The 15,514-nt window shown below is 42.9% G+C and overlaps 1 protein-coding gene across 1 annotated transcript; it reads left to right on the forward strand.

Annotated features, from left to right (window-relative positions):
- The first annotated feature begins 670 nt into the window (after positions 1-670).
- Positions 671-13,811, forward strand: f5 (coagulation factor V). Its single transcript, XM_053876570.1, has 25 exons — positions 671-931; positions 1,115-1,191; positions 3,145-3,267; positions 3,798-4,010; positions 4,078-4,239; positions 4,702-4,923; positions 4,982-5,147; positions 5,579-5,759; positions 6,182-6,278; positions 6,342-6,547; positions 6,649-6,796; positions 6,871-7,083; positions 7,310-9,161; positions 9,236-9,407; positions 9,533-9,769; positions 10,122-10,335; positions 10,426-10,605; positions 10,707-10,823; positions 10,899-10,970; positions 11,043-11,128; positions 11,268-11,423; positions 11,493-11,637; positions 12,035-12,186; positions 12,736-12,918; positions 13,103-13,811. The coding sequence occupies exons 1-25, from the start codon at positions 774-776 to the stop codon at positions 13,247-13,249; spliced, it is 5,679 nt and encodes a 1,892-aa protein (XP_053732545.1). The 5' UTR covers positions 671-773; the 3' UTR covers positions 13,250-13,811.
- The last annotated feature ends 1,703 nt before the right edge of the window (positions 13,812-15,514 follow it).

Below are 15,514 nucleotides of genomic sequence, written 5' to 3' on the forward strand. Positions count from 1 at the left end.
GTACGTATAAAAAGACAATTCAATAACATAAAAAAACAATCTATTCTACATCAGTGTTTTTTTTCTCCAAAAAATACATTTTACTTGTTTTTCCTAAACAAATGAAATAAACACACCTCTGAATTACTTGATCTTGTAACCTTCCCTACACACCTTTCAATGAAAGTGTCTATATATTTCTGCATCTGCCAACTCCAATGAAAAAAGGAAAGTGCATTGGCAATGTTGAAAGAAACAAAAAAGACTAATACAGAATAATAATAATAATAATAATAATAATAATAACAATAATAATAATAATAATAATAATAATAATAATAATAATAATAATAATAATAATAAATGTTTATACTGGACAATGATAAGTACATTTATGACCGATAAGTACATTTGAGATGTTTTTTTAATGCACAAATATGAAAACTTATTACAAGAACTTGCAACCTTTGATTTTTAAATATTCTAGGAGTTCTCAATGTTCCAAAATGTAAATTGAGTGGCAAACAGCTGCCTTTTTATGCTTAACACATAAGGTAATAACGCAAAGTGAAGATGTTCCATGGAAGATGACTCACACTTCCCAAATAAAGGCATCCTATTCCGTTATAGACTGGAGTCAAAGACACAGTTCATTGCCCTGGGACATGATGTTTAAACTAGTCTGTGCGTGTGTGTGTGTGTGGTAGATAAAGCTTGGCGCAGACCTCTGCATCACATCACAACTGCTCTTGTGGAAGAACAGACTGGACTCCTCTGGAGGATCAATCTCAGATATGAGGCTCCGCTCCTGGCCTGGAGCTCAGCTTCTCCTTCCCCTCCTGCTTCTTCAAGCCATCCTGCATGTCACCGCGGACGACAAACCCACGGAGAGACACTACTACATAGCAGCCGTTGAGATTGACTGGAACTACCCAGGCCATGTGGACGACAGGTAGATTTTTATTTCCTTTTGCCCTTCTATGAAGATTTGAACTCTCTGCTGGCTGCGTAGATGTTCCCAGCTGTCTCATGTCGAGCGTTTGGTTGCCAGTTCTTATCTTGTTGATATAGAGTGTACGGCGAGCTCCTCTTCCCGTAAGCTGTGTAATATTGGTTGTTTTCCACTTTGTCTCAGGTTCACTTACAAGAAGGTGGTCTTTCGGGAGTATGAGAAAGGCTTCCGACAGGCCAAGGCACATCCCCCCTGGTTAGGTGAGTAGGACTGTCATGAGGGCATGTCGCACCAGTCACGATATAATAACCCAGGGTAAAACGTTTCTTTCATAAAGGCGGTGTCTAATGGAGTGTCCCATGGTTCTCAGACAAGTCAGTGAAAGGTCATCTTTAATATTGTTCGGTGCTTTATAATCCAGGGCGGAAAATTAGATCATATTTTCTACAAATTTATTCTTATTCACCTGGAATTATTATCTTCCCTGATGGTAAAATTGCTGTGTTCATGTAACACCCAAAGTCCAGATAGGGAACATGAGATTGTTGGTTTTCTTATTAGCTGCACCTGGAAACCAACACCCTTTTTAACTATTTTGTTACCTCAGTAATAACCATAATATGGTCTTAATAGAAGCGCATCATTGTCTGGTTCCCCAGTGATGTGATGAAAATATGTGACTTCATGTAACACCTCATCTTCTCAGTGACACATGAACAGTCATCACGTCATTATCAACGTGGCTGGCAGGACAAGACACAGAGTGAAAAACCAGATATGAGTAACCAAAGGAGAAAATCATTATCTGTTGTTGGAGCAGATGTGAAGTTGAGTTTAGCCTTCTGAAGCAGAATGAATTTCACAACATTTTAAGGATGCCTGACTGTTAAAAAAAAAATTACATTACTAGAAGTATTTTTAAATGAGCAAGTTCCAACAGGATAATATGGCTGAAGAAATATGTTTAAATGATTGTTATTATGTTATCGATGTATTTATTTTCATTTATTTGCATCCGTGTAAGTCACAAACTCAAGAATATGCCACAAAAAAATGAAAAAAATAAATCATAATAAAAGTGGAGCTTCATATGTCAGACCGTCATATCTAGTTCTGAAAAACTAAAAATGTAGAATGAATAAAAAGAATATTTCGTACTTTTATATACAGTATTGCAGAATATTTTTAATGAAGTGCAATGTTCTCAGCTGTTTTCACACATAACATAATCTTTGAATTCTGCTTGTTTCTAACTTAGTGGTGCTTTGTAAAGCCTGATGGGGAAAAAAGTTTTCATAATTCTCATTTTATTGGTGACAATTCAGTCATCCATAAACCATTTCTAGTCTGTGGGAGGAAACCAGAGTGCCCACAGGAAACCCACATAACACACATACGCTGAACAGAAAACAGGTTTGCCTCAAGCCTAATGGGAAACCTGCAACCAACTTTGCTTCTGAGAGGCTGCAGCTAAAACCACTACTGGTGGAACCACTTATATTTGTCTCTCAATTTTTAAGCTTTTCTATTAATTATTCCATCTAAAATTCAATTTCTATATATTTAGCCTTCAACTGCAGAAGTGCATTATGGGATTTGTAGTATGGAGGGCAGGAATGCTTTTTTCCACTGCACAAAAAGGATGATGATCATTTTCTCCACCTTCTCTACAGAGAAGGCGGGTTTTCTGTTATGGCGAGGTTGTCAAATGGGCGGATTCGCACTATCGGAGGACTTGTATATATAGTATATATAGATCTCTCAGGGCAGAGGCAATGCCTCCAAAAGGATAAACCAATAGCAAAAGTCCGATAGAGGGCTCTGCATGTACTCATAGAACTGGAGTTACATCCATGGACTCTATTTGTTCGGGAAAAGCTCAACACTCACTAAAATGTCCATTTCACTTGCTCCTGCTGTCATGTTTACTAGTCTTAAAGTGATATCATGTTCCATTTAATGTGTGTACTTGCCTAAATTTGCTACTCTTTTATAGCCAGCATGGTTACACAACTGAGTCACAACCTGCGTACTGAGAAACGGAAAGTCTGTCCAACACTTTTCTGAGATTGTTATTGTCTACGGCGGCAGCATCGTAAAAAATGCTCCAGTTAGTGGCAAGAGTGTGTATGGAGACAGCGATGAGTCAGCAGAATTGGAGCTGTCTTGTTCCAGCGCCTGCTTGTGCTCTAATACAACGTCTCTCCCTGCAGGTCTGCTTGGCCCCACGCTGCGCGCAGAGCTGGGGGAGACCATCGTCGTCACTTTCAGAAACATGGCGAGCAGACCGCACAGCATCCACCCACACGGCATCGCTTACGGGAAGCAGTCTGAAGGTTTGTTAACTCAGCTGCGCAGGACACCACCGACAGACCTGACAGCCCCAAGCAATGATGTTGCTCAGTCTGAGAATTACACAAGGTCGACCAACACAACAAACAGCTCTGTTTGTCTTTGACTGAAAGATTAACCAGGACAAGCCGGACAGTACTGAAGTCCAACAGGAAGAGCGGCTCAGTCTGAGGAAATCAAACTTTTAGTCCTAAATTCTACTTAATTTGTCTAGGATTTTAGAGTCTGAGAGGAGACGCAAACATGAGGATGCAACAACGCCACCTCCAGCGAAGTTCACTCTTCAATATTAAGTCTCAGGGTGAACAATATTCAGGTTTTCACCAGGTCAGATTCAGTCAGCAAGAACACATGCACTGATCAGTCTTCCTGGCCAAAGACCGTGACACCCATTTCCACTGTTGACAGTAACTGGTCACGTACCACCTCTGAATGGTTTTGACCCAACAGTTAAGTCATTTCAGGTCAGATAATTTGACAACTATTTCTCATCTATAAATGTCTGTCGCTCCAGGAGCTCACTACTTTGACAACACGTCGCTGAAAGAGAAAGAAGACGACTTGGTGCAGCCCAACAGCGAACACGTCTACTACTGGGAGGTGACTCCGGAAGTTGCTCCACAGATCAACGACTCGACCTGCCTCACCTACACGTACATCTCACACCGAAACGTGGTGGAGGAGTACAACTCCGGTCTCATCGGCACTTTGCTCCTTTGCAAGAATGGTGAGGCTCTTTCATGGTACAATGGACCCCACGAAGGACTGGGTTTCATTTGACTTTGGTCCTGCAGGCAGTCTGGATGCGACAGGACAACAGAAGGGCGTGGACCAAGAGTTAGTGTTTCTCTTTGGGGTTTTTGATGAGAAAGTGAGTGAGACGGTGCCGAAAGGATACCCTCTGGACAACCACGTCAAACACACCATTAACGGATACACAAAGGGAGCCTTGCCCGGTGAGACTTGATATTCACTCAGTAGGTTGCAACTGTTCATACTCGCATACTTTTTTGGGAAAAAAAGTTCACATGTAACAAACTGAAATGAATTGAAAGTATGGTTCTGCTTATTCAAGGAGGGTTTTGAAAGCAGCAAAGATGGTGGAAATGCTGAACCAGGCCTGTGATGTCCTCCTCCAAAGGGGTTAGAACCTTAGGAACATGTTAGGAACACTTCACCTTAAAGGCGTCTCTTTGACCTGTCTTTGCTGGACTACCTCCCTCCACTGAACTCGCCTTAGTCTAGCTCTTCCTAACACAGAAGATCCATTGTTATGTGGATGAAACTGACTCATGACCGAATTGCCAGGAAAGTTGCTCTTGCATCCGATAGTTAAGAATATAGTAAGAGATGGGTCACTTCCAACGCCTCGTTTTTGCAAACCTGCTCCTAATTTTCATTCTCTCTGTTCCGTGCAGGTATCACTTTATGTGCCCACTCCTTTGTCAGCATCCATCTTCTGGGAATGAGCTCAGAACCTGAGTTGTTCTCAGTCCACCTCAGTGGACATGTCCTGCAGCATATGGGCAATAAAGTGTCCTCGGTGGGCCTCATCAGCGGCTCCACCGCCACAGCCTCGGTGGTGCCGGCGTACACCGGCCGCTGGCTTTTATCCTCGTACATCAACAAGCACATGGAAGGTAACGGACTGCCTGCAGCATAAGGCCAGCAAGCGTTTACCAACACCTTTCACTGCAGTTGGCATGCATGCATTTGTGGATGTGAAGAAATGTGATGGATTCCCGGCGCCGCGGCGAAGCCTGTCCATCGCCCAAAAACGAGACAGCTCAGAGTGGACCTACTTCATAGCTGCCGAGGAAGTTTTGTGGAACTACGCGCCAAATCCACCCAAACACATCGACTCGTAAGCAAACACACTTTGCTGATCGATTGAGTAAAAATGAAATATGTATAAAAAGAATGACAGTCTCAGAAAAGAGACCAGGCAATCCGAATCTAATGGGATATAATATAATCCTAAAAATTGCACGGATAAATTAAAAAAATGAATTGAAGATGATTTAAAAAAAATGTTTTAATAGTGTATTTATTGAGAAAATAGTACATTTAAAATAATAAAGTTCATTCAAAATTTCAATATGTGAAAAATATTATACTCAATGTGTGTAAAAATATGTGTAAAAATTCGATATTTGAGAAATTATTTAACAGTGAAAAACCATTTAAGAACTTAAGAGCTGCCTTCAAAACAGGCAGCCGAAAATCCAACGCCAGAGATGGACCTCCAGACAGATGGACGTGGGCTCAAAACTCAACCACTTTACATTTCTGCAGGAGCTTTGAGGCCCAGTTTCTCACCATGTCGGCCACTCGGATCGGACAGGTGTACAAGAAGGTGGTGTACACGCTGTATAAAAACGAGTCGTTCACAGAGCGTCTGGAGAGCAAGCAAAGACGGAGCGAGCTTGGTATTCTGGGACCGGTGATCCGAGCCCAAGTTCGAGACGTCATAAAGGTGAGGTGTTTAGGTGGTTTTAAATAAACCCTCTCTGCCCAGCAGTGCATTACAGATTAGGAAATAAAAACGATCATAGAATGAGGTACAATGCTTCGACAAAACATTCTATTGTCATGAGTCACACATTTTTATTGACTTTGATATCAAATTTTCAATACACTTTTCCGTATTGTGGCTAGCACCAGCATTCTTTTCCACAAAACATTAAATGTAACAAAAACCTCTTATTGTTTTATATGATTCATGCATTTTGATCAGAATTGTAACTTTATTTCCATTATGAATATTTTTTTGCTTTTTATTTCCCATATTTTATTCACTGTCTAATTCTTATATCATTCCAAATGCTTTTATTCTGGGAAAATTTCAACTTCATCCCTTTTCTGCTGTTGTTCTAAACAAAAAGCTTTGCTTCGCAGATCGTCTTCAAGAACAAGGCCTCCAGACCATACAGCATCTACCCGCATGGCCTGACCATAGAAAAGTCAGACGAAGGAGTAAACTACCCTGCTGGAGGTAGCTACTGAGTAAATACAGTAGTACAGGAGCTGCAAATTTCTGATGTTAAAACTTTTACAGGGAACCACACTCATGGTGTAGAGCCGGGAGAGACGCATACCTATTTTTGGAGGGTCATTGAGGAAGATAGACCGCTGGAAGGAGACTCTCGATGTCTGACCCGCATGTATCACAGTGCTGTTGACGCACCACGGGACATCGCCTCGGGACTGATAGGACCGATCCTCATCTGTAAGAGTCGCTCTCTCAACAAAAAGAATGTACAGGTAGGTTTCACCGCTGGTCACATAGCTGTGTTACCCGCAACACCAGCTACAACAGTCTTGAGTGAAGCGGTAGAAAAAGCCATGTTTCAACGTTCCTACAGTTGAGAGCAGACAAGGAGCAACACGCCATGTTTGCTGTCTTTGATGAGAACAAGAGCTGGTACTTTGATGAGAACATTCGAATGTTTGCTGATCCATCAAGAGTGAACAAAGGGGATCCAGAGTTCTACAAGTCGAACGTCATGCACAGTAAGTGCATGCACCGAGATTCTGCATCTCTACAGATACAAGTATTCACCGACCAATACTTTTGAATCCCACAGCAATAAACGGTTACGTGTATGAAAGCGGCCCCTTGCTTGGGTTCTGTTACGGCGAGGTTGTCACATGGCACGTGTCCAGCATCGGAGCCCAGGACTACATTCAGACGGCGACATTCTACGGTCACCCGTTTGAAGTAAACGGACGGACAGAAGACTTCCTCAGCCTCTATCCTATGACTGGAGAGACCATCGCTATGAACATGGAAAATATTGGTTAGTCTCTGGGTTTTTAAGGAAAGACATTTGAATTATTCTCATGACATATCGTAAGATGTTTGGCCACAAAGAGCCGCCGCTTCATTTCAGTTTGAAACTACTTTTTCGGCCAAGAGTGAAACATTAACGCTCAGAAGACCACAAAACCTGATGACAGATAACAATGGTGGTTTCATGTATAACCGTATCATGGAGCCTTTTCTGATTTCTCTCTCATAACTAGGAGTGTGGCTGGTATCGTCATTGAATTCCCACGAATCCACAAAAGGAATGCGAGTGAAATTCCAAGATGTCGAGTGCTTCCGGGAAAACCAGTACGAGTATGAAGATGGCGATGAGCCGCAGTTCGAAGTGTGGGCACCTCCAACATCAGAGGAGGTCGCAATGGAGGTGAACAAAGCTGTTTCGACAAGCCTTGACACGACAGAGGACGACACTTATACAGACATGTACGCAGATCTGTTAGGTATCAGGTCCCATAAGAACAAATCTCGTGACTCCGATGTGGAGAAGTTAGATCTGTCAATGCTGGACTACGATTTTATTGATGTGCTTGTTGAAGATCCCGATAACACTACCCTGAACACAGATGACTTAATTCCATCACCAAGAAACGATTCATCTAATGGGACCAGACTAGATGGATCACAGAAGCACGGGAAAAGAAATGCCAGGATGACAAAAGAAGAGAACACAAGTCTCACTCTCGCAGTACAACAGCTGACACAAGTCACCATCGAACAACAAACAACCAGTCCCATCCAAGAGCCAACCAATCTGACCCTCCCAACTCAAGGGCCAACCAATTTGACCCTCCCAACTCAAGGGCCAACCAATTTGATCAATCTGACCCTCCCAACTCAAGGGCCAACCAATCTGACCCTCCCAACTCAAGGGCCAACCAATCTGACCCTCCCAACTCAAGGGCCAACCAATCTGACCCTCCCAACTCAAGAGACAACCAATCTGACCCTCCCAACTCAAGGGCCAACCAATCTGACCCTCCCAACTCAAGGACTACCAGAACAAGATCCAACCAATCCCACCCAAGTGCTCATAAATCAGACCCTCTCAAGCCCAAAGCCAGACTCAAAACATAGTATGGAGCAGACTGATGAAAAACACACAAGAGGGGATGTTTTCACGTATGAAGAACCATCAGGCGCAGAAGACCTTATCAATAATGTAGTGCCTTATATCCAAGATGCCAAAGGGGACAGTTACACGGTCAATGAAACAAAGTTCAAGCTCACACCCTCAGTGAACAGACTTCAGTCAAATTACTCTTCGATGGAAGAATCAAATAGTTTAGAAGATGTCGCCTATTTTACTGAGGAACTGTTGACCCAAAATGTCTCCAATTCCAGCGATGAGTTGGCCCAGAGCTTCTCAGAAGAAGATGGTTTCACAGAAAGTTCAGAAGAAGTGATTATATATCTGAAAGAAAACCAAACGGAAGTTATAAAAACAACTTCTGTCAACGTCAAGGATCACAACTGGCCTTACACAGGAACCCACGAAATGGTACCCATGATGATTCCTGAGGACTTGATCAAGTACATTGGAAATAAAACCTCGGGGGCGCCGATGAAAAAACGAAAAATGAAGAAGATCAACCTGAGACAGTGGCCACTAAAGGGTCTTGGCATGAAAACAAAAAGGAAAAAGGAATACAAGCCTCAGGTCAAGAATGGCCAACCATTCTCACCTCGAGGATTCAATCCCATTATGACGCCACGTGGTTCAAGACCCATTTCAACACAACCGATGTTGGACAATGAGGAGCTTTTAAACCTGCCTTTGGTCATTGCTGTGCCACGGCCTGATTTCAGCGACTACGAAATCTACATTCCAGGAGAGGAACCAGATCACCTGGACGTGGATTTGCACAATGTCAATGGTGATGAATATGAGTATGTGAGTTACAAAGATCCCTACAGCAGTCAAGAAGAGATCAAGGATTTCTCCTTGGATGAGACCACCAAATACCTCCTACAAGGTTCAGGTCCAAATGACAAGACTTACTACATCTCTGCAGAAGAGGTGGAGTGGGATTACGCCGGCTATGGTCAACGGTAGGTTGAAAAGGCAGTGAGAAAATAAACTATTAAATTGGTCTGGTTTTCTGACAGCGACATTGTGGTCACAGGAGACAAGACAAGTCAGATTCTCTAAACAGCAGAGAAACCGTGTTCAACAAGGTGATCTTCCGTGGATATTTGGACAGCAACTTTAGATCTCCGGATATCAGAGGGGAGATGGACGAGCACCTTGGAATTCTGGGACCAGTCATCAAAGCTGAAGTGGATCAGACTATTAAGGTCGGAATATTTTATACCTATTGTAATACCTATGTTGTGTCACCTATCTACTTTGCTGCCTGTAGGAAACTTGCATTGGGAGAAGCATTGACATTTTTTTTTTCATATATTATTTGTGATTGCAGGTGGTCTTCAGGAACAATGCCAACCGCCCATTCTCTATTCATCCTAATGGAGTTTCTTACACCAAGAGGACTGAGGGCCTCTCCTACGAGGATGGCTCAAAATACTGGTACCAGTATGACAATGAGGTCAAACCAAATACTACCTTCACCTATGTGTGGACGGCCAATTCAAAGGTTGGGCCATCTTCCAATGAGTCTGACTGTCGGACCTGGGCGTACTACTCCGGTGTCAATCCTGTGAGTACTTTTACAGCCTTTTACAACTCTTTTTTGTTTCATTCTATCTCCAAATCTTAGCGCAGATCATTTGCTTTCATGTTGATGAATCCTTGCCGCCGAGTATCTTAAAGCCTTGAGGGAAATTTCACAGGATTTTGGTGGAGACAAGTCCTGACTTAATCTAACTTCCCACGCTTGATCCCTTTGTTTCTTTACCCGCACATTCCTTCCCCATTTCACACCTATATGCCTGATCCAGCTTTACATTGAACAATCAAAAGAAGGTCTTGTCATCCATCTTAAAGCAGCTTTAGATCATCTTTTTTTTAGAAAAAACAAGCGAGTGAAAGAGGTGTGTGCTTCATTTTAGGAAAAGGACATCCACTCTGGTTTGATCGGACCATTGCTGGTGTGTCGGAAAGGCACTTTGGACAAGCAGGTCACTGACATGAGAGACTTCACGCTGCTGTTCATGACTTTCGACGAGTCACAGAGCTGGTACTACGACATGAACCGTGAACGGATACGGAGGAAGAGTCGAAGGAAAATGCGAGACTTTCACGGAGAGAACCTTAAGTTTCACTGTACACTCAATTCCTTTTTGATATATTTGTGACCTTTTACTCCAACATGTTGCTCGGGCAATGGTCAATGTGTGTCTTTTTTTTCTCTAGCTATTAATGGAATTATCCATAGCTTGAAGGGCTTGAGGATGTATACCAACCAACTGGTCCGCTGGCATTTGATCAACATGGGTTCTCCAAAGGACTTTCAGAGTGTCCACTTCCACGGGCAGACCTTCATCCACAAGAAGACAACCAGCTACAGACAGGCTGTTTACCCGCTGCTGCCTGGTAAACTGAAAGCGACATGTGTTTTACAAACCATTTACAATATCATCAACCTGATTCCTACTACTGAGAGCATGTCTCTCTAACACTGTGTCTGTTAACAGGTAGCTTTGCCACGCTAGAGATGTACCCATCAAAGCCAGGCCTGTGGCAACTGGAATCTGAAATCGGGTTCAACCAGCAGAAGGGGATGCAGACACTCTTTCTGGTTCTGGATAATGGTACGTGACACGTATAGGATGTATAAAATGAATGAATGAGTGTATATGTCAGTCATATTTCCTACTTCTCTGAAGAGTGCTACCGACCACTTGGTCTGGAGTTGGGCAGCGTGAATGATGATCAGATCACCGCCATAAACACTAGAGGTCAGAGGTCGACATTTGCTGCGACGCTCAAGCTGAGAAGCCTGAAAATGACCCTACTGTCTTTTCTTGAAGGCTACTGGGAGCCCCAACTCGCCAGATTAAACAATCACGGTAAATACAACGCCTGGAGCACAGAGCACAACAACAGCTGGATCCAGGTACGGACTGCACCTTGAAACCAAACCAAATCTGTGGCTTCTCCGTCGAATTCCCTTGTCTTTTAAATGAATGGCCTTTTTTAACCAATGTAAAACATGGTGTTAAGACAAGCTACAAATTCTGGACTGGTGGCTACAGGTGGACTTCCAGAGACCAGTAGTCATCAGCCAAGTTGCAACTCAGGGTGCCAAGTGGATGTTCAAGTCTCAGTACGTAGTCAAATACTTCATCTCCTACAGCAACGACAAACGGAAGTGGATCTACTACAAGGGTGATAGCCACCACCTCAGAAAGGTGGGCGAACTTTTAATAGAGTTTGCAAAAACAAACACAGAAGTCACTGAATAGCCTTTCTGTCAGTAGGTCTTTATGGGGAACCAGGAAGCCTATGAAACGAAGACAAACACATTCTTTCCTCCACTGATCGGCCGTTTCGTCAGACTCCACCCTTTTGAGTGGTACAGCAAGGCGACAGTGAGGATGGAGTTTTACGGGTGCGAGCTTGACGGTAAGTTGCTGTCGTGACATTGGGGTGCAGACTCAGAATCAATGGTCATGACAAATGTTTATAGGAAAAAACGTATTGTCGTAAGCTGCAGTTGGAGTGGTGTACGGCAACAGATTGAATCCAGGGCCTTAGATGTTGGGTAACATTTCAGGGTAGATTTCAGGAGTGGATCCATGTACTGTGAGAGAGGAGAAATGGACAGAGCAGGGAGATGGCAGGTTCATACTATAAAAGCAGACTTCGATCAAGAGGCCGGAGACCAAGCGGGGTCATAACTGAGAGTGTGCAGAGAGTTGTTCACAGATCAGAGTCCTGACAACGGGCACAAATGGTTGGCCACAGTCAGAATTAATGATGGTCTGAGTGTGTTTGGGACTGTAACCATCTACCTTGTCAGGCTGCTCTGTGCCTCTGGGAATGGAAAGCAGACGGATAGAAGATCATCGCATCACTGCCAGCTCCACAGCCAGCAGTTGGAACTGGGAATCGTGGAAACCCTCCCTGGCACGTCTCAATAAGAAGGGAACGGTCAATGCGTGGCAAGCAAGGGTATGAAATCTGAACTCTGTTTGGCCGTAAACGTTGAGAGCATTGGGTTTTTTTTTCAACTCCCCCACCGAGACCCATCTGTTTGAAAGGTGGGTGAGTGATATAGTGCACGTCAAGAGAGAACCTGAGTGTTAAACCGAGGCAAGGTTGAATGTAATAGATCTTGTAGGGTAAATTGAAGGTAAAATGAACATGGAAAGTTCTTGTAATATGTTTAGATAGGGTTTCATTCGTAAAACAAAAGAGAGTCTAGATCTTATATTGACACTTTTACAGGTGCGGCTGGGGGGTTAGTTTATCTTCACAGCTTCCAATGTTGCGGATACATTTTCTTGGTTGAACAGCTGTGGCCAGAAGCTCAGTCATCTGTCTCCGACTTGGAGTAGAACTTTGCCACCTTGTGTTTGTGTCATACAGTTTTTATTCTAACTTTCCTTTGTAGTTTTTCATATTCTGTTTTAGGTCACTCAATATTAAATAGTCACATCATTCTGCCATGTGACTCGACATCACACTATTAAATGGCACTTCTTGCCTGCCTCTCTGCAGTATAATGACCAGAACCAGTGGCTTCAGGTGGAGCTACCGGAAATTAAGAAGATCACAGGCATCATTACACAGGGAGCAAAGTCTTTGATGAAAGAGATGTACGTGGTCTCCTACACTTTGCAGTACAGCAATGATGGTCTACACTGGAGCCATTACACCGACGAGGACGAAAACCTACCCAAGGTAAGAGTCTACCAACCACTCAGGTACTACTTTTACTTCACATGTAACCTTTATAGATTGTGTATTCATTTCACGCTGTGAAAGCAGTTGGCTAAAGTTTGAAAATGGGCCGAATATTCCCGTAGTAATTCATACAGGAACTATGCTTTCACAAGCTGGGAAATAATCTGTTGCTTCTTCCCAGATTTTCAGGGGAAACACGGACAACAATGAGCATGCAAAGAACTACATTTACCCGCCCATTTTCTCACGCTTCATTCGCATCAACCCAAAGAGCTGGATGGGTTCCATCACCATGAGGATTGAGCTGCTAGGATGTGACTTTGAGTGACACTGACACAGAAGTATTCCACATTTTACGTGATACATCGCCAAGTACATGTTTGTTATCTATCATTGTCATCTTCAGGAGCATCCACTCGACTCTTGAACAAGGGTTTCAAAGTGATCATTGCAGATCAGGACACCTGATCCATGGAGGATCTGTACAACCCTTCAAGAAAAAAGAAAGAAAAAGAAAAGTTCCTCACTCTGTAAATGAATACATACAGTATTACATGAATGAGACAGAGATTAAGGTGGTCACAGCCACTCCATAATCCTGATATACCGCTTCATTCACTATCTCTGCTTAGAAGTCATCTCATATTCCAATTGGTTGGTTGCCTCCTCCCAACTGTTGTGCCTCCTGAGCAAAGGAAGGACAAACCAGGAACCATCAGAAGGCTGAACTGAATATGAATCCCATATTAATAAATCTTCCACAGTTTCTGCTGACTTCACTCTAGATGCTCTGCCGTCCAAAAATACGAATTTGAAGTGCACTTATGAGACTGATGTAAATATGTAAAGACAACGTCATGTGTTTTTCCAATAAATGTGCTTTTCATTCATGTTTTGGCGTCATGTGCGCTCAGAGGGGAAGTTATTTTAAAGTGGTATCCGAGCTATGAGCATGCGATATCTTCTCGGGAGGAACCAGGGTGTCACCTTTAGCACCTTGCCTGAGAGTGTCGTCAGAAGCTGCGAGAGTCAACAGACACGTGCAGCTGCAAACACATGTCCTGTTTGTCCATTTGCTGAGGATGCAAGGGAGAACGCGGAAGGTGTGAAAGTGTCAGCGAGAGCCTCCAGATATCTGAGTCATTTACTTACAAATTGCTTTAGATCTGTCTGAAAGTGGCGGGGTTCTGAGGGAGACCACCTGTGGGAATGACAGGGATGGTCCAGAGGTCAAAGGCTAGAGGTTCGATCTTCAGTCTGTGGGTTTTAAAATGGCTTCATCTGACCGACTTTACATTAGATAAGGAGCTGGTTATACTGTTCAAAGGTGCCGAATGAGTGGCAATGTTGGGATTTGTTTGACTTGTGGTGTGTAGGTGTCTATGTGCAACTTTCATTTATACTTTTTCTGTAAGTGTTGGATCATTATTTGTAGAAGCATTTGGCAAATAGCCTGTTTCTGACATTAAAAACATGGATCTTTCAAATATTGAAATCATGTCTTACCCTTCTTTGTTATAATAGTTAATTTTGAAAAACTATTCCGCAAAATGACCTTTATATCACTTATGTATATTGCAGAGAGGTTTTTAGATGTGATAACTGAACCTCAAAATATCACAATATTATCGTGTTCTTTTGGAATATGAGGTGTAGAAAATGCTTTGCAGTGTAGTTTGTTATTTAGTCAATCACCGTAATAACCTGAAACAAATGAAATACCAATGATAAAATGCAATTCTAGGTCAACGCCACGTGGTGTCGCTACAAGCTCACGTCTATAAATTCAGTCGTTGGATTTTTCGTTTTGTTTTTGGAAACAGTTGCGATGAAAGCTACTATTGCGTCAGAAAATCTGATAAAAGAAGTTCCACTGTGTTCTGCTCGTGACAGGGTTCTTTTTATATATAGATTTTAAATACAGTTTAATAGTGAACAATAATCATGTTTTAACAACATGGCTCAGTTTCAAACGTAATGCTGATGTGAGTTTAAAGCAATAGAAACCTTTAACGTATTTATTCATGAATTTTGCCTTTGATCTTTTGCTGTGATCTTCATTTCTAAGACTTTGAAAAGGGAGAGTTTTGGTGAAGGTATTGAGGGCCCAGTGCTGACCTGTTATGAAGTTGACTAGACCTGTGAGCACTTGTCTGCTACAAACATGAAATGTTCCCAAATGGGAAGCTGCTGAAACTCTCTGGTCTAAACCACCATTCTGTTGTTCATGAATGTTTGCGGCTTTGTCCGGGGTCACCGGGGCCAACGCTCAATGATCTCCGTCTGATATGGACTCGACCTCTCGCTCGCAGTTCTTGGGAAAAGCGGCTGTCACTTAATAAGCTTAAGAGTCCTCGGCAGCGGGTCGGCTTCCCACCGTGGACCCCAGAAGGAAACCCCTCGCAGCCCGAGCCATAAATAAGTCACAGATAATGAAATTAAGGATTCCCTCCTCGACTGGAATGTTTGGGGATTTCGGGATCAGGGAAGTGACATTTCCAAATGTCAGCGTGTTGATGGTGCCGCTCTGATCTGCCCGGTGATAAAATATGAAACACCGTAGGCCAAGATTATTAATAACTGTGACGTGGCA

Source organism: Synchiropus splendidus, chromosome 10, assembly GCF_027744825.2.
Source record: "Synchiropus splendidus isolate RoL2022-P1 chromosome 10, RoL_Sspl_1.0, whole genome shotgun sequence".
NCBI classification, from domain to species: Eukaryota; Metazoa; Chordata; class Actinopteri; order Syngnathiformes; family Callionymidae; genus Synchiropus; species Synchiropus splendidus.